Below are 17,811 nucleotides of genomic sequence, written 5' to 3' on the forward strand. Positions count from 1 at the left end.
TGTAAGTTCCGGGACAGGTTGCACCGAGTCATATGTTGGCGTGCTTAACACCCGTGACTGATGCAATGAACTAGTGCAAGACAGAATTTTTATGTACCGTTTACGTTACCAACACAAGATAAATAAAAAAAAGTTTGTTTGCAACGTCAGAAACCCGTCTAGCTCAGTTGGTAGAGCGCAAGGCTCTTAACCTTGTGGTCGTGGGTTCGAGCCCCACGGTGGGCGTGTTTTCTACTATTTTTTTCGTTTGTTCGCACTTGCATTTTCCTTTCTTTTTTTGCTATAAACTTAGTGCTCTTCCTGCTTACGTGTCCTTCCTTGATCTCTTTATGAAAATGGTGGATTGTCCCAGCAATCCAGCTCGACGCTTTCCAGACAACAAAAGGACAGCCGCGATCTATCTTCTCTCCATTTGAAAACGAACCTCCATGAGATGAGGAGTATCATTTCTGGTTACACCATCTGATGCTCCCTTGTCGCTTAACCAGGCATGTATACATGACCAAGTTTTTATTTTTAATCGAAAAATCGTTGAATGCTTAGCAAAGAACGCTCCCGTAAGCCAGGATTTTTTTTATTGGGCGGGACCTGCAGGGAACCGACAAGCAGGTCGTTGCTCGGTGATGCCAACAAGTTGCAACTAGAATCTCAACATTTGGCTTCCCTGGGCTTGTTGGTTCCATCAAAGAATCTCAACGCAAGGAAAGCAAGTATTATATTAGAACTTTGAATTCATACAGTGATATGTTTGTGCTAGACGCTGAGAGATTAAGTTGGTTGGACGGACGGACAAGAGACATGGCCAAGGCCAAACCAATTCGAGTGGTATGAATCGAACAAGTTTTGCCATGGTATGGCGATGGCACAGATAATAAAAAATATCATATAATGGTGACAAGTCTAAATATATATTAAATAAAAATAATGGCGATGGCCGTGTGATCCGAATTGTCCTTTGTGCGATCAGGAGCCGGAAACAGCAGTCTTTATTGTGTTTTTGCACAGGAAGTCTGGTTTCTGATGCAGATATGGTCCAATGATTTAGTGAAGAGACCGGAGGGGGGTGGAGATTGAGGTTTGGTGGATGTCTACTCTGCGGCCGCTTCCTGAAGATCAAATCAGTGGCGACATGTTGCAGCTTTGTTAATGTACACGATATGGAATATTTGGAAGGAGAGGAATAGGAGAATTTTTTAAGGCAAATCTGTGACAGCGTGTTATCGACATAAATTAACAGGTTAATTAATGGGCCGCGAGTGAGTTGGGCTTAATGAAGAAATTAAAAGAGGCTTACGAATCGGCTCTTGCGTGAGCGTTTGGGCCATGTAGGCCATGTATCTTTAGATTTAGTTCAGTTTGAGTTAGAGATAGAGTCCGATATGGACACGTTAGTTTAGATTGTCGTCCAAATCTCCGGACTATAAATATGTACTCTATGACATTTGTCAAGAGAAGAACGTCATCACGTTTTGCAAACAACAACTCTCGGCGCACCGCCACCCTTAATTCTAGGGTTTTATTCAAGTAAGCGTCATGCTGCCCTGATCGCTTCTTGCGATCAGGGCAGCGTTGTTCTTGCTTTTACCTTGGTATTACTCGTACTGAAGCGTTTTTGATGGCGAGTAATGCTAGTTATCCTGATTTTCGTAGCATGATTTTTAGTAGATTCATCGTGCTTTTGTTGCTTATCATCTACGAACATCATGTCATCTTTGCGCGATCATGTTTTAATCTTATACTAATTCTTGTTGCATGGAATTAGTCGCGCAGAAATAACACTCTGCTCCTTTTTTATCTAGTAGATCTAATCTGTTATGGTTAGTTCTTATACTTAAGAATTGGCATAATATCTGCTAGTTAAGCCTTGCAAATGGGTTGGACGATCCGGCGATGTATTAGATGCTTTGCCTTGATCTTAATAGGGATTAATACGGGAATCGGCTTTCGCTTGTTCTTAGGCCTCTTTTCTGGTCAAGATTCGGTTATCTTTTACACTCGTTAGGCCTAACTACGTGTAGGATGTTCCGATCTAGCAGTGAAGCTTTTACCATTGTGGATTAGATTAGCTAGATTTAATTGCAGTTTTTGCAGTTATTTGCTTTACCCATTACCATCTGGATATGCAGATCCAATCTGACACCGGGACTCGATCGGCTCTTTAAAGCCGATGCAATAGTCGTCCTGGGGAGCCGACCACGGCTCGGACTAATGTTTACACGTGTCTGTGCTTGCAGGCAAATCGTCAAAGGCACGTTCGCACCCTCTTGATCGGGTATAGATCAGGTGGCACGTCCTGCATCTCCGGAAGCGACGGCGTGTGCCAGGATCTGGGCCGTTGACCGAGGGACCGGTGACAGCCAGCGCCCTGGCAGCCTCCCGGCTCCTCGTGTTGCCTGTCACTACTCGCCGGTGGGTTTTGACCGACAACACAGCGCCACTGGTTTTCAACTGCATTTTAGAGGAGGTAGGTCTGCGACATGCGGCCCTGAGAGCGCCTAGCGCCACATAGTTCCTATGTTAGTCTCGTTTCATGTTTCTTGCGAGTTTGAGTGTTTTTCTTTTATGTAATTTCTCCTTAGTGAACTGTAAAACTCTGTTTCTCCTTCTTATATGATTTGGCAGCGCTCTTGCCATTTTTTTCAAAAAAAAAAACATTAAATAAAAGGAAAGGTAGATATCGAAAGGAAAAAGTCATTTCTGCCTCCCTCAACTTTGGACCGAATCCGCTTTTCCTTCCTAGACCACAAAACTGGTTATTTAGACTCCTCAAACTTCCGAAACCATTCGTGTGACCTCCTTTGAGCGGTTTCAGGGTGACGTGGCAGCAGTTTTCTCTTTTTCTTTTATATTTATTTTGACTGAATCTTTGAAAAATCATATTAAATCACAAAAAAATCATAAAATAGAAAATCCAATTTCGTTAGACTCCACATGAGTAGATCTATGCAGTGAATATATTATATAGTATACTTTAGTATAAATTTTTTGCTGTAGTTTTATATATATATTTTTCTGTAATTAATTTATAGATACATTTTCCGTTGTCTAATTATGATAAATTTTTTATGGTGGACTAATTATTATATGGTGGAGCTGTAGTAAAAATGTTATAATTATGGGATCATGTATGACTGAGATATAGATTTATCTATATAAACTTAGATAAATTTAGACGAATCTATAGATAAATCTATATCTCAGTCATACATGATTCTATAATCATAAAATTTTTACTACAACTCCATCATATAATAATTAATCCACCATAAAATTTTTACCATAATTAGGCAACGGAAACCGTATCTATAAATTAATTACAGAAAAGTATATATATAAAATTACGGCAAAAAATTTATACTAAAGTATACTATATAATATGTTCACTGCATAGATATACTCATATGGAGTCCAACAAAATTGAATTTTCTATTTTATGATTTTTTTTATAATTTAATATGATTTTTCAAAAATTCAGTTAAAATAAATATATATATAAAAAAAAAACCGCTGCCACGTCACCCTGAAACCGCTCAAAGGAGGTCCGAATGGTTTCTGAAGTTCGAGGAGTCTAAATAACCGGTTTTGTTGTCTAGAGAGGAAAAACGAATTCGGTCCAAAGTTTAGGGAGGCGGAAAATACTTTTTCCATATCGAAAACGTAATTTATGTTGCGGAATGAACCAAATTTCCGCGAAGCCCTTCGTCGGCCCGTAAAGCCCAGCCCAACAAGGTAACCACCTCTCTTGGATTTCGGCCATGGGAGAGCAGTTACCTGCAGTTGCAGTCGTCGGTCGTTCGTCACGGAGAAGACGGCAGACGGGGGTGGGGGTGTGCCTGCGTCTCATTGTGTTCTCCGACTCCCTTGCGAAAACTGCGACGCCCTCGGTCGGAGATGCCGGCACTCGCGAGTGCGGATCCTCGGGCTGGGCATGTGCGCGTGCGCGGACGTCATCGTCGGCAACGAGCTGAGCCGCTGCGCGGCATCTCTGGCGGCCAGAAGAAGTGCCTGCGCCTCGCCCCAGGTTCGCGCGCGCTTCGATCGCTCCCCTCTTCCCCGCGCTTCGATTTGCCGTGCTTCCGATCGCATTCGCTCCTCCGGGGTTTGGTTTCAGGGGAGATGCTGGTCGGATCGGCCCGACCAAGGTGTTGCTCGTAGACGAGATCTCCACGGGCCTCGACATCTCCGCAACCTTCCGTTGCTTCCTCTTAATGAAAAACGGTGGGGTCCGTTCACCCCCCGGCCGCGTTTATCTCCGCAACCTTCCGGATCCTCAAGTGCATCCAGCAGCAGATCGTCCACCTGGGCTAGGCCAACGCCTTGGCATCCGAGGGGCAGGCCGTGTACAGGCAGGGACCAGAGGAGTACGTGCTCTAGTTCCTCACTTTCACTTCTTCGAGAGGTTCTGGTGCCCGGAGGGGAAAGGCGGAAAGGTTTGCCTGATTTCCTGGAGAGGAGGTCGTCTCATCTCATGAAACTCAAATTTCTACTCGCAGTTGAATTGAATTTTACAGAGAGCGTGCACCAGGCATGTACTCAGATATATCCTCGCAAGTCGCATCGCAGGTCAGGCAATTCAACTGAACTCAACACATTATCAAGGAATAGTGTTCATAGTAACATTAGCTGGGAATTCGACAGAACTCAAACACACAGCAGCCGGACTAGCCCTTTTTAAGGACTACTTCGGCTATGACCCGGCTCGTTTATACATGGCTACTGCATAAGGAAGTAGAAATTTTAGCAGAGGCATAAAGTAGACAAGTGTGCAGTGAGGATAGTTACTATGCATGAGGCACCTATCACCACAGGCATTGTATGGGGCCGTTTAGTACCAAATAAATTTCACCTCGAAATTTGTGCCTTCCTTTTGGACACATGTATGGAGCACTAAATATAGTTGAACAACAAAACTAATTGCACAGTTTGTATGTACACGACGAGACGAATTTTTTAAGCCTAATTAGTGTATGATTAATCATAATTGCTACAGTAATCCATATGTGCTAATGATGGGGTTAAAGGTCTCAAAAAATTCGTCTCGCGGTTTCCAGGTGAGTTCTAAAATTAGTTTTTTAATTAGTGTCCGAAAAATCTTCCCAACATCTAGTCAAATCTTAAATGTGATTCTTGAACCAAAATTTTTCATCAACTAAACACCCTTATTTATCAGATGTCGAAGCAAGGGACAGCGATAACGCAGAGTCGCAGATACTCAGCAGAACCCGGGAGAAGACACGAGCACTGTCTGCATCTTCTTGGAAGTGTAGGAAGCGCACTATCAGCAGCCCGTCTAGCTCAGTCGGTAGAGCGCAAGGCTGTTAACCTTGTGGTCGTGGGTTTGAGCCCCACGGTGGGCGATTTTTCTTTTGTTTTGTACTTTACATTGTCCTTTCTAGAGGACTGTACATTTTCTTTTGCAGAAGACACGAGCACTGTCTACATGCTCTTGAAAGTACATCAAGCAGTCGCTATCAGCAGCCCGTCTAGCTCAGTCGGTAGAGCGCAAGGCTCTTAACCTTGTGGTCGTGGGTTCGAGCCCCACGGTGGGCGTTTTTCCTTTTGTTTTTTTGTACTTTCCATTTTCCTTTTAGAGGACTGTCCATTTTTCTTTTACAGAAGAAGAAAAGAGGAATGACAGTATCAACCCCAAATGCCTAAGACAGTCCCCTTCTCATTTTACTGCTTTGTCCATGGAAAAGCAGTGGTGATGGTTTGTGCCTCTCTTGAAACTTGCAGGCAGAGCGTATTTCTTACCGTGTTGTGTGGATATGAATGAACTTCAGCACTGGGGGTCTCCCAAATCCAGGGATTGATTTATTTGGCACAGATGGGTACATGCGCTTTTCAATGAGCGTGTTTTTTTCTTTTTCCTCCCTTCAAGCTATGTTTCTATGCACACTGGATTTGGTAGAAAAAGAACCAATGCTAGTAGGCATGTGCTCTATACATCCAAACGATACGACATTTTACACCTCACGCCACATCATAAAAGCAAGCAAAGCTTGAACGTTCCAAACTCTAGTGGTGTTCCTGTTCAGTTCATCATCCCCTGCGAGAAAAGGAGATCAAGACGGCACGGAAAAGGACCATGCTTTCTCGACAGCATGCACGACGCTGCCAGCTCTGCCATTGGACACCTCAGCGACGCCCGGCCGTTCTCTCTTGGCCGGCGCCAGCAGTCAGTAAACTAAATTTCTTACCAACCATCGCCACGCACTCTACCTCAGGCCCCGTTTGGTTGGGTAGCATAAAATACTGTAACTCATTTTAACCAATAATTAAAAGTCCTAAATAAAAATATTTTACAAAACTAACTCCACAACTCCTCTGCTACTTTGCGAGACGAATCTAATGAGGCATTTGACTGCACGATTAAAGAATAGCTACTGTTGTATTACTGTAGCCAATTATGAATTAATTACTATCATTAGATTCGTCGCGAAAAATTATATATATCCGTGAAAAATTTTTACAAATAAATTTCATTTAATGGCTCATGTATTGAAGATTCTTTTCATAGCACGTTTTGTGCTAGGCATCCAAACGGGGCCTCCTAAAAGAACTGGTCGTGCTCGAGCTCACTCCACCTCTCATCTCCCAGCCGTCGCGCCGCCACTCGCCGCACGGGCCGCATCCGTATCCAATGGACGACGGGGCGCCGGCGGCCGCGTGGCGCGGCGCGGTGGCGCCGTGGCGTCGGGGCCGGCGCCCGGCGCGGCGCGGGCGCTGCTGGGGGACTTATTCTCCCTGGACCGGTGGGTCCCCACGGTGCGGGCGTGCCGGCGCGTGGAGGGGGAGGAGGGGCTTGTGCGCTACTGCGAGGGCCCCGTGAACATGGTCGCGGCGCCGGGGGAGGCCGGCGGCGGCGCCGCGGCGGGGTGGTCCAAGGAGCGGCTCCTGGAGATGGACCACGCGGGGCGGCGGTACAGCTACGAGGTGGTGGAGAGCAACAAGGGGTTCGGCAGGTACCGCGCCACCCTGCGGGTGGAGGACGACCCGGCCGGGTGCGCCATCGCGTGGTCGTTCGAGGCCGACCCCGTGGAAGGGTGGACGCGGGAGGGGTTGGTGGGGTTCCTGGAGGAGCTCGCGCGTGGCGTCGCCCGCCGGCTCGAGGAGGAGATCAACGTGGAGATCAAGGGCGACGGCGTGTAGTAGTTCGGATTGGCTCTGTGTCCCTCTGTGTGGTGTTCTGTTTTCACAGAGTTTTGTGTTGGAGTTGCCATTCTTTGCAGGTTTTGTTTGACATGGAGACCGGAACCAAACCAGTCTACCACCTTGGCACATAGTAATGAGAAATAATGACTTCTTTTACCGTGTTAAGGACAGTTCCACACAATCTACGTCACTTTATAGCATGACATCTCTTTCTAAATTCTCTTGACGGGATTGAACTTCCCATGAAATTCTCGCCATGTTTTTCTACGGTCAACAAGCCCTTACCCTGCAAAGTGAACATATCAGACGCAAAACCAATCTATTTATAGAAACTATACAAACTTTAATCTGGACCATCGAATCAACATTCAAGGGAGGGCGTAGGAGGAGTGGGAGGAAGAATTTACAAAAGTATAATCACCTAATTCAAGATGGACGGTTAATTGTAAAATTACCTCCTTTCCATGCCCCTTAAATGTTGATCCAGTGGTCAAGATTGAGGTTTGCATAGTTTTCACAAATAGGTTAGTTTGTACCTGGGGAACATATCAGGTGCAAACCAACCTATCTGTGGAAACTATGCAGACTTCAATCTGGACCACCGGATCAACATCCAAAGGAGGGCGCAACGGGAGTGAAAGGAGAGATTTGCAAAAGTGTGATTACCTAATTCAAGACGGGCGGTTAATTGTAAAATTATTCCTTCTCCATGCTCCTTGGATGTTGATTCAATGGTCAAGATTGAAGTTTGAAAACTATGCAAACTTCAATCTGAGCAACCGGATCAACATTCAAGGGAGGGTGAAAGTGGTCGGGTGCTCTAACCTAAGAGGGAAAAGGGTGAATTAGATTCTCTAAAAACCTTAACCCATGGCTCCAACTACTTTTGCACAAAACATAAATTAGATCATACTAACTAGATGTGCAACTATGGTTCGTAGAGTGTCAAACCCTCATCCAAAAAAAATTTGCAACCTATAGCCAATCCTAACAAAGAACTACACTAAGATAGTAAAGGTACAAAGATTGCAATATGAAATACGGAAGCTTAAAGGAGGGATGAGAGGAAGCAAATTCTCGACACGAAAATTTATCTCGTGGTTTGGATTGTCACAAAGACGTCCCTACATCTACGTCGTTGAAGCACTCACGAAGAGTGTTGCTTATGGCAATCGAGTCTCTTCCGTAAACACAATCACGACCACCTTGATTCCGCTTTCCACTAATAAGCTTGCCCACAAAGAAGAGGAGGTCTCCACATCCCCCGTACAAGGTTGTCGTCGCCGCTCCACACAAAGCGGAGGGTCGATGACGTGCCGGCGAGCCACCAAATGCTCCAAGGGGCCGGCGCACCGAAATACTTGTTGGTTCACTCTAGAACCAGCCACAAGGCACAACACCTTGCTCTCACACTCTCTAAAGAGCTAATTCTAACACTAACACTCACAAAGCTTGTGCTAAGTCTAAAGATTTGATCTATTTGCACTTGGATGACTTGGAGGTGTTCTTGGAAGTGTATGAGGCTTTTAGGAACTCCAGCAAAACTTTAAATGGCCGGGGGAAGCCATATATATAGCCCATAAGCTCGAAGTAGCCGTTTGTAGCTGTTGGGGGCATTTCTGCGTAAGCGTCTGCCTAGTCATCGGTTTAACCGGTGCCTAGTCATCGGTTTAACCAGTCACTAATACTTTAAACTAGCCGTTGGCTCTTTCTGACAAGTTCTGTAGTTGAAAAACAGTATCATCGGTTTATCCGGTGATAGCATCGGTTTATCCGGTGCTAAAGAAACTTTCTGGAGCAAAAAATATGCTCTTTAGACAATAGTACGGTGTGTTGCACCGATACTTTTTTAGTAGCATCGGTTTAACCGGTACTTACAAAAATCAGCTTCAAGGTCCTTCGTATTTTGGTCATAATTTTTTACTCCGGACTCCGATTTGGATAATCTTATATTTTTTGGAAACCTTGTGAAATTCTCTACAAAATTCTGCTGAAATCCATCTCATTTGAACAAGTTTTGGACGTCGGTTAGACCGATGCTTGTCGGATAGACCGGTGCAGGGTCATAGGAAGAACAGGTACTACTGATTTTTGCATAACTCGTCCAATTCAGTATTTTTTTGAGTTCTTTCTTTATGTTTTGTTTTGCTAATCCTTTTTACTACATTTTTAGGACCTATAAAGATTCATTTTACAAACTTATTAATCCTATTAATTGTATTGTCATATAATTACTAAAATCACAAATAATAGTTTAATGGGACCATAATCCTTACCGAGGGCGCAGCAAAAGGCCTGAGAGTAGCACGAGCGAGCATCAGGTCAAGGCAACAAAACGTAGAGTCAGAGACCCTTCCGCCAGAATTCAAATGTCCCGATGGTTCTGCCATCCCATCTCACCTCGCCGGCACGCGGTATGCCCGCCGCTCACGGCCACGTATCCTCCCGCCCGCGCGGCACCGCGCATCGCGATCCCCTCCCGCCTCACCACCTCGCCGACCTCGCCGCGGCCCGGCTCGAGTCCTGCGCCGACGCGCGCCTCCCTCCGCGGATCCATGCACATCTCCTGCGCCGCGGCCTCCTCCTGCTGCCATTCCACTGGAACGCCCTCACCCGCGCCTACCTCCGCCTCGGCTCGCCCCGCGCCGCGCTCCGCGCCGCCGCGTGCATGATGGCCCACGGCGCCGCGCCCGACCGCTACACGTTCCCGCTAGCCCTCAAGGCCGCGGCCCAGGCCGAGCGCCCCGGGTCCAGCCTGCGCCTGCAGCTTCACGCCGCCGCCGTCATGCGCGGCCTCGCGCGCCACCCCTTCACCGAGAGCGCGCTCATCAGCGGCTACGCGAAGGCTGGCGACCTGGGCGCCGCCCGCAGGATGTTCGACGAAAACCCGCACCGGGAACTCGGGTCGTGGAACGCCATCATAAGCGGCATCTCGCAGGAAGGTAGGTACAAGGAGGCGCTGGCGTTGTTTCACGAGCTGCGGAGGGGCGGCATGGTACCGGATGATCTGACCATGGTGAGCGTTGCGTCCACGTGCTGTGCGCTTGGCGATATTGGCTTGGTGGGGCAGCTGCACAAGTGCATCTTACAATGCCAGCGCTCCGGCCGGCTCGATGTGACGCTGTCCAACACGTTGGTTGATATGTATGCTAAGTGTGGTCGCACGGACCTCGCAAGAAGGGTGTTTGATAGAATGACTGTCAGGGATGTGTCCTCATGGACAACCATGATTACTGGGCTTGCAACGCATGGTGAGGTGCAAGGCGCATTGGACATGTTTGATGATATGCTGAGAGAAGCAGTACCACCAAATAGGGTGACGATGTTGGCAGTCCTTTCTGCTTGCGCTCATGGAGGGCTGGTGGATAGAGGGCTGGGCTTGCTGAAGCAAATGGAAGATGGGGAGGTCAAGGTAGTGCCAACAGTCGAACACTACGGGTGTGTGGTTGATATGCTTGGTAGAGTTGGCCGTGTGGATGAGGCGCGTGCTTTGGTGGAGCAGAGGATGCCAATGGAGCCAAATGTGGTGATATGGGGAACATTGCTTGGTGCAGCCGAGAAGCAAGGGAATGTGAGTGTTGGGGAGTGGGCAGCAGAAAGGCTAGTGGAGGCTGAACCATGGAATGACGGGGTTTATGTGGTGTTGTCCAATATTTATGCTGCTGCTGGTATGTGGGGTGAGGTCGAGAGGGTGAGGAAGATTATGTCAGAGAGGAAAGTCATGAAGTCTCCTGGCTGCAGCCTGTAGTTCACGAAGTGATCAGAATTGAAGGTTTACTCTCTGCTCTGTTATTCTTTTTCTCTGTATTCTTTTGCAATACATTATAAATGGTTATCTGTTTGAGAAAGAAGCAAATTCATCTTGTTTGCCTTCTAATCGTATATATCCATGTATATTGTTGCCATGGTGCCAACTACAGATATGGATGGGATGGGACGGTACACAAAAACTTTCATGGTCTAAATAAGTGGAATTTGATGGCATAATCTTGCGGTATGGTAAGATCCATCAATTCAATTCTCTGAATGTTTAATATTAGATCAAGAGGCAGTTGAATATAAAGTAGTTGAATCTACAGCATATGTCTTCTAGTGTGATAGATGTTCGTTGTCCATGCTATGCTATTGTTGCACTTTCATATCACTAGTACTTATATGCTCGGAGTTAGGTTAGCATCCGCTATTTTATCCAACTCGGGATAAGTTCCCATCAAACTCTAGTACTTGAGCACGACCCAAGGAGATACGCAAAATTTTAAAAACAGATCCATCTTGAACAATGTATGTGCTTGTTGAGCCGTTTCATAGTAGTCTTGAAGTCGGTATTGGGGGGGCACAGCATCCCAGAGATTTAGTGGAGGATGAAAATACGCTACTACTAGTGAGTAGTGCTAAGTAGTAAGCGTACACGGGATTTCTACGTGATTGCTTTTAATTTTAATTAAGATTCTCCTAATACAGTATGTAGTAAGTAGTCTTCTTTGTGCGTTCATCCACATGACACTTGGCGGTTACTGCAGCAATCTGATAAATCCTTTGCTAGATAGTACTCGAAAGCTGTGCTGTTTTTGTCTGCATAGTCTAGTCTCCCAATACTGTCAAAAAGCAAGTGCAGAAAGGAGTCACGGGTGCATCACATATGCGTCTAGGATGGGTCCTCAGCCATACATCTTTAACTTATTCAGATTCCAACTTCTCTTTCTGTTGCCACAGCAAGCTAAAGTAGCCTAGACAAAACCAGAAACACCAAACCACAACCAGGAGCAGCACTGATGGGTTCCATAGGTAATGGCCGAAGTGTCTCGGTGGTTGGCATCCAGATGCCACCGGCGGGGAGCAAGAATGTGGTGGAGCCAGCACTTCCGGTGCCAAGATGGCCACGGCTGAGCATGATTATGGTGGCAACCCGAGCTGCAGTCTTGGTGATGGCACTGCTCTCGGTGTCGCTAATGGTCTCCTCCAAGCAGCAGGGCATTCTCACCATATTCGGCATTGAGATCCCGCTATATGCCAATTGGTCCTTTTCTTATTCCCTACAGTAAGTTTTTTGAACCATTCTAGTTTGAAATGTGTGGTTATGCTCAGAAAATGCTGATTTGCTTGGATGTTGATGTTCGTGTCTTCAGATTCTTGGTTGGGATGTCTGCAACTACGGCCGCCTACTCGTTGCTTCATCTCTTCTTGATTGCGCACAAGGTCGTGAAGAAGGTCCCCATGGTTCCTTCCCGGCGCCAAACATGGCTGCTGTTTGCTGGTGATCAGGTATGCTGGTTTTTGGTCATTTTGATGTGATTTTGCAGTGTCAATTTAGTTTTCTTTGTTTTAGCGTTGTGATTCTTCTATTGTGTTCTGCTTATATTTATACTACTTTTCATCTTGTTGGCTGCATCAGTGTAGAGCTTTCTATAAATATTTTATGGATGGGTTAGCAGCCAGCACCAGTGTAGGTACCGTTGGTTGAGTTAGTTCAACTTCCGATGTTAGGATAACAAGTGTCACGAGCAATTATTTGCTCAAGTTATACTTGCTGCCAGCTTTGTGTAACCATATGTTGGCTACATAGAAAACTAGTCTCCACTCATATTATTCTTGTTAGGAAATTTCACGATAAGGTGCTCCATATGGTGATTGTGCGATCCGATGACCCATTTCTCAGTGCGACAAGGATATGACTGCATCCTGCAAGGCCTTACAACCCCTGTGTCTTTTCATCGAGCGTATCATTAGAAACTCTGGTCCTCGTGCATGTGATTGTGATCTGCTGTACAGAATTCTATTCACTTCTTTTAGCCAAGTGGATCATTGGAAATTATCCTCATGTGCGTAGGAATACACAGGGGTGTACCCGGGGGAGGGCGGCAGGGGCCTGCCCCCCACCCCCCATGATATGAAATTTTACACTAAAAAATTTAAATTCGATCAAATTATCAAATAAATTAGTACTGTTGGCCCCCCATAATAATGGAAAAAATGAATTCCTGGCTACGCCCCTAGGAATACACTACGCATAATCATTATTCATGCATAAGACTAGTGTTTGACACTTGAGCCCGAGGGCAAATAGCACAAGTCTCAGGCGTCCTATGCACTTGGTTTTGCATATCTGCAAATATTGCCAACATCATAAAACACCTGCTTTTAGGTGCACTAGTCTATCAACCCGTGCTTCCGCACGGGCTAGTTAGAGATATCTAATAATTATTTATTTCACGCTCTTTTTTAACCAATTAAATATTATAATATCTATCTACAAAAAGTTGAAACAATTGGAACCCTTTCTCACCAAGATTGGGCTCGCCGTACCCTCACGGAGGCTCCACTTGTTAGTCCAAAAGGTTTCGTCAATGTTTCCCACCAAAATCTTAAGGGTAAAGTCCATTTTTGACCATCCAACTCTTGCATCGGTCTGGTTTTAGCCATAGAACTCTAAAACCGGGTATCTTCGGCCACTCAACTATGAAAACCGTTCATTTTTTACCATCGGGCTGTTTTGGGGGCCGGTTTTGCTGACGTGGACGCCACGTGGCAGTGGGGCCCACTTGTCAGCACCATCTCCCTCTCCTCTCTCTTTTCTCCTCTGCTCCCTCCCGCCGGCGCTCCGCACCCTCCCCTGCTCGCTCCCACCGGCTAGCCGCGGGGCCACGCCGCCCCCTCCCCTGCTCCCTCTTGCCAACGCTGGCAGCGTCGCCCCCTCCCCTGCTTCCGCCTGCCGACGCCGCCTGCTGTCGGCCGCCGCCTGCTGTCGGCCGAAGCCGGAGCGAGACCGCGACGCGCCTGCTGTCGGCCGCCGCCTGCTGCCCGTGGCAGCGCCCTGCTCCGGCCCGCACTCGGAGGTGGGGGAGCAAGCCTCGTCGCCTCACCCCGTCGAGCACATGCATGCGAGCGCCGCCGCCGCCACAATCGCACCCCGCCGCCCTCCGGCCAAATTCGCCTAAACCACCTCGCCCTCTTCCAATTACTCGCGCGTGGAGCTTCCTCGTGGCCTCCCCGACCTCGTCCCTGACTCATCCCGGCCGGCCATACGCTGAGCCGCCACCCACCGGCCATCCACCCACCGCGGCCGCCATGGATGAGCCGCCGAGCTCGTTGCCGGCCACCTGCAGACCGTGTGCCTGGACGCCGACGGGGCGCACATGATGCGCCCAGCCTTGCTGAAGCTCCCTAGCTAGCGCCCTTAGCCACCCAGCCGCCGCCCTCGCCGTCGCCGGTGAGCCCAAGCTCCATGGCCGCCGCACGCCATGTCGTGCGTGGAGGAAGCAGGGAGGGGGCGGCGCAGCCAGCGTCGGCAGGCGGAAGCAGGGGAGGGGGCGGCGCTGCCAGCGTCGGCAGGAGGGAGCAGGGGAGGGGGCGGCGTGGCCCCGCGGCTAGCCGGTGGGAGCGAGCAGGGGAGGGTGCGGAGCGCCGGCGGGAGGGAGCAGAGGAGAAAATAGAGAGGGGAGGGAGATAGTGCTGACAAGTGGGCCCCACTACCATGTGGCGTCCATGTCAGCGAAACCGGCCCCCAAAACAGCCCGATGTTAAAAAATGAACGGTTTTCATAGTTGAGTGGCCGAAGATACCCGGTTTTAGAGTTCAATGGCTAAAACTAGACCGAGGCAAGAGTTGGATGGTCAAAAATGGACTTTACCAAAATCTTAATACTTTTTACACCAGCAATTTCCTATGCCCACCTCTTATACCCGCGTATTACTTTTCTTTAGCACATACTTTTACTTTCCTTTCCACATGCATTCACCCATAATTCGCGTCATTATTTATTTTGGAAGGATAATAATTGACATCATTGTTTTTGGAAGGAAAAGAAAGACGTGCATTATTTTTGGAAGAAAAATAAATAACATCATTGCTTGATGGAAGAAAAATTAAATACATGCATGTGGCACGTACATCTCCGTTAGTAGTATTATAAAGATACATATTTATCATTATGTAATTGTAATAAATGTGATAGGTTTAGTTACTAACATTTTTTTCTCACTTTGCATCACACATCCATATGTGTTTGATATGTATTCAATTGAACACTTTGTTTGAGCTATGTGAATAGCATGTAAATTGGTATTCTTATCTCTTCTCTTATACATGAATATATGGTGACACACACATTATGATTAGTATTTTATATAAATAAGGAAAAAGTTCAATTTACTCATAAATATATTAATAATGATAGAAATAGTAATTTAAAATTTTGTATTAATGCGCGTTAAGATTTTATTATAATAGTATAATTTCATATTTTGGGTTTATTTTAATTTTTTATTATGTTATCATTGGATAATATGTATAAAAATTTAAGGGGTTATTTGATATTATTTTATAATGGCATAAGTGGGTAATTTACATGAAGATTAGGGGGTTACTTTAGATTACTTTTTTATAATGGCAGAGGTGGGTAATTTAGATACATGTTTAGGGATTACTTTAATGGCAAAGGTGAGTAATTTATTAGAAAAATAACAGATCCAATGACTATTATGATTGGAGTTACCCAATTGATGGCTGGATGTTTCTGATTTTTGTGAGAATTTGTAGGATTTCTCTAATTATTTAGACTGTCCGCCTAGGATCCTAAGTGGCTTCATCTGAAGGCTTCAAAAGGAGCCTCCAATTAGTAATAGTAAGATAACTTAACCCTTTTTTCCCCTTGTGAGCACTTCAATGATTTTTGTGACATGCTGAGTTACTGACACTGTCTTACACAAAGAAATGTAGCCAGATTGTATTGCTGTGTTTTTTTTATACTTCAATACTTTCCATAGTATTGAGCTGAAGAACATCTTATAAGATTCCTGAGGTGAAGCTTTCCAGCATGGAGAATACGGCACGAAAATATGCTTCCATGTGAGCGTGTCCAGTTAGAAGAAGGCCTTAGTAGCATGCTGCGTATTTCTGGACAGCGCTTTGTGAACAGAGAGATGTGTCTTATCGGGCATGGGCATATAATTGCTAGACCATCAAAATCACATTAAAGTGGTCCTCGATATTTGACAGTAATCAACATAGGAAACTTAAGAGTGATCATCATCCGTATTGACTTGACTTAAGTTTTGCTTATTATGTTTGTCCTTAGCTTTTGTTTGGGTCCAGAGGCGGAGCTCCCCATACGGCACGGTGGGGCAGCTGCCCCACCTACCGTCGGAGTAGCACCAATAGAACCCTTCTGTCTTCCTCCCTTCCGGCGAGCAATGGAGCGGCGGCGCGGCGTCCATCGTCTTCGTGAGACGGTGAGCGATTGGACAAACAGGGAGAGAGGAAAATAGGCCCAACAAGTCCACATGAGTCGGCCCAATATCCCCAGACCCCAAACCCATACTCGGCTCCTCGCCTCCTCTCGCTTGGCCGCTCGCATCCGCGCCTCATCCGCGCCTCCGCCGCACCGCCACCCGCCGCCTCCGCTAGACACGGCGCCTGCACTGGAGCCCCAGCCCCGAACGGCCAACGCCACGCCATGCCGCGCCTCTCGTTGCAGCTGCCGACGCCGCCTCCCCTGCACCCCCTCCCTCCATCTGCTGTCTGCTCCGCCCGACGCCCCGACGGCCAGCCGGCGGGAGCGGAACCCTAGCCGCCGCCGCCCGGCCCCTCGCGGCCTCGCCCCTCCCCTGCATGCCCTCCCTCCATCTGCTGCCCCGCGCTATGCGCTCGCCACGCCGCCGGTCTGATTTATGGAGGGGAAGGCGGAAGAGCAAAGGGGCGGCGGCGTGGATGCTCTGCTGGGCGGCAACGGGACCAGGCAGCAAGGGACCAAAAATGAGTTCTGCCCCAGCTAAAATTCCTGGCGAGCTCCGCCACTGTTTGGGTCCACAGCGTTCTTATCCCAACTTTTTGACCAATCACCCCAGGTTAACTTATCTTCCAAGCTAGTAGCATAATCTAACCTCGTTAGTTGAATCATTACAGAATGATAACTTTCTTTAGCTCAGCAGATACAGCCTGAACACTTGGAGCTCCATGAATGCTCAGCGTTTCTATGGAATACAAGAATAACCGCTATCTGTTGCCAAACATGACAGGTGTTTTCGCTTGCGATGATGAGCGCCGGGTCAGCGGCGGCAGCGGTGTCCAATCTGAACCGCACCGGCATCCGGCACACGGCGCTGCCCAACTTCTGCAAGCCGCTGCCACGTTTCTGCGACTTCTCGGCGGCCTCCATCGCTTGCGCCTTCCTCAGCTGCGCCTTCCTCGCGACGTCTGCCGTAATCGATGTTATCTGGTTGTCAGGTCCGCGAGACGAGTGATGGTACTGGTTCTACGTAGAAATTCCAGAGTTCAGTGCCTGTGCCTGTACGTTAGGAATCAACTGAACCCAAAATGTTCTAGATCTCCATGCTCACCTGGATGGTGATGTGCAGTGCAGTCAGTTTTTTTTTTTTTTTTGAGCAGGCAGTGCAGTCAGTTGATGCTCATCGATCCATGTCATCCGGTTACCAGGTAGACTGACTTGAGGGATGTACGTGTACCTGTAAGGCTGTAAGATATTTATCGACTGAACTCAAAAAGATGTTTTAGGCGATGTAATATATATACTCCTACTCCATGCTGCTTGTTTCTACAGATTAGAATGATCGTGATGTTGATTCGCGGTGTTGCTGTCTGAAGATTCCGTCGACTCCCCTCGGAACACTCCACTGTCCCATCGCGCGACACGCACAAACC

At 47.3% G+C, this 17,811-nt stretch overlaps 1 protein-coding gene, 1 long non-coding RNA gene, 3 other non-coding genes and 1 pseudogene across 12 annotated transcripts; all 6 read left to right on the plus strand.

Annotated features, from left to right (window-relative positions):
• Positions 1–152: 152 nt before the first annotated feature.
• TRNAK-CUU lies at positions 153–225 on the plus strand. Its single transcript has one exon. It is a non-coding gene; the product is annotated as a tRNA-Lys (tRNA).
• A 3,377-nt stretch (positions 226–3,602) lies between these two features.
• On the plus strand, positions 3,603–5,655 carry LOC120707890. 2 transcript variants are annotated; one of them, XR_005689161.1, is made up of 2 exons: positions 3,603–4,021; positions 4,991–5,655. It is a non-coding gene; the product is annotated as an uncharacterized LOC120707890 (long non-coding RNA). The 2 variants fall into 2 exon arrangements; XR_005689160.1 differs by having other exon boundaries at positions 5,171–5,655.
• Positions 5,285–5,357, plus strand: TRNAN-GUU. Its single transcript has one exon. It is a non-coding gene; the product is annotated as a tRNA-Asn (tRNA).
• Positions 5,478–5,550, plus strand: TRNAK-CUU. The gene has a single exon. It is a non-coding gene; the product is annotated as a tRNA-Lys (tRNA).
• Positions 5,656–6,559: 904 nt separating the features above from the next.
• On the plus strand, positions 6,560–7,333 carry LOC120710723 (annotated as a pseudogene).
• A 2,177-nt stretch (positions 7,334–9,510) lies between these two features.
• LOC120707891 (CASP-like protein 3A1) lies at positions 9,511–17,692 on the plus strand. Of its 7 annotated transcripts, XR_005689164.1 has the most exons (5): positions 11,073–11,154; positions 11,869–12,193; positions 12,282–12,417; positions 17,169–17,503; positions 17,539–17,677. XR_005689164.1 is itself a non-coding variant. In XM_039992945.1 (4 exons), the coding sequence occupies exons 2-4, from the start codon at positions 11,928–11,930 to the stop codon at positions 17,391–17,393; spliced, it is 627 nt and encodes a 208-aa protein (XP_039848879.1). In that variant the 5' UTR covers positions 10,793–10,927; positions 11,869–11,927; the 3' UTR covers positions 17,394–17,692. The 7 variants fall into 7 exon arrangements, 4 of the variants coding, with proteins under 4 accessions (XP_039848876.1, XP_039848879.1, XP_039848878.1 ...); XM_039992945.1 differs by lacking the exon at positions 11,073–11,154 and adding an exon at positions 10,793–10,927 and having other exon boundaries at positions 17,169–17,692; XM_039992944.1 differs by having other exon boundaries at positions 11,070–11,149; positions 17,169–17,692.
• The last annotated feature ends 119 nt before the right edge of the window (positions 17,693–17,811 follow it).

This window comes from Panicum virgatum, chromosome 5K (assembly GCF_016808335.1).
Source record: "Panicum virgatum strain AP13 chromosome 5K, P.virgatum_v5, whole genome shotgun sequence".
Classification (NCBI taxonomy): Eukaryota; Viridiplantae; Streptophyta; class Magnoliopsida; order Poales; family Poaceae; genus Panicum; species Panicum virgatum.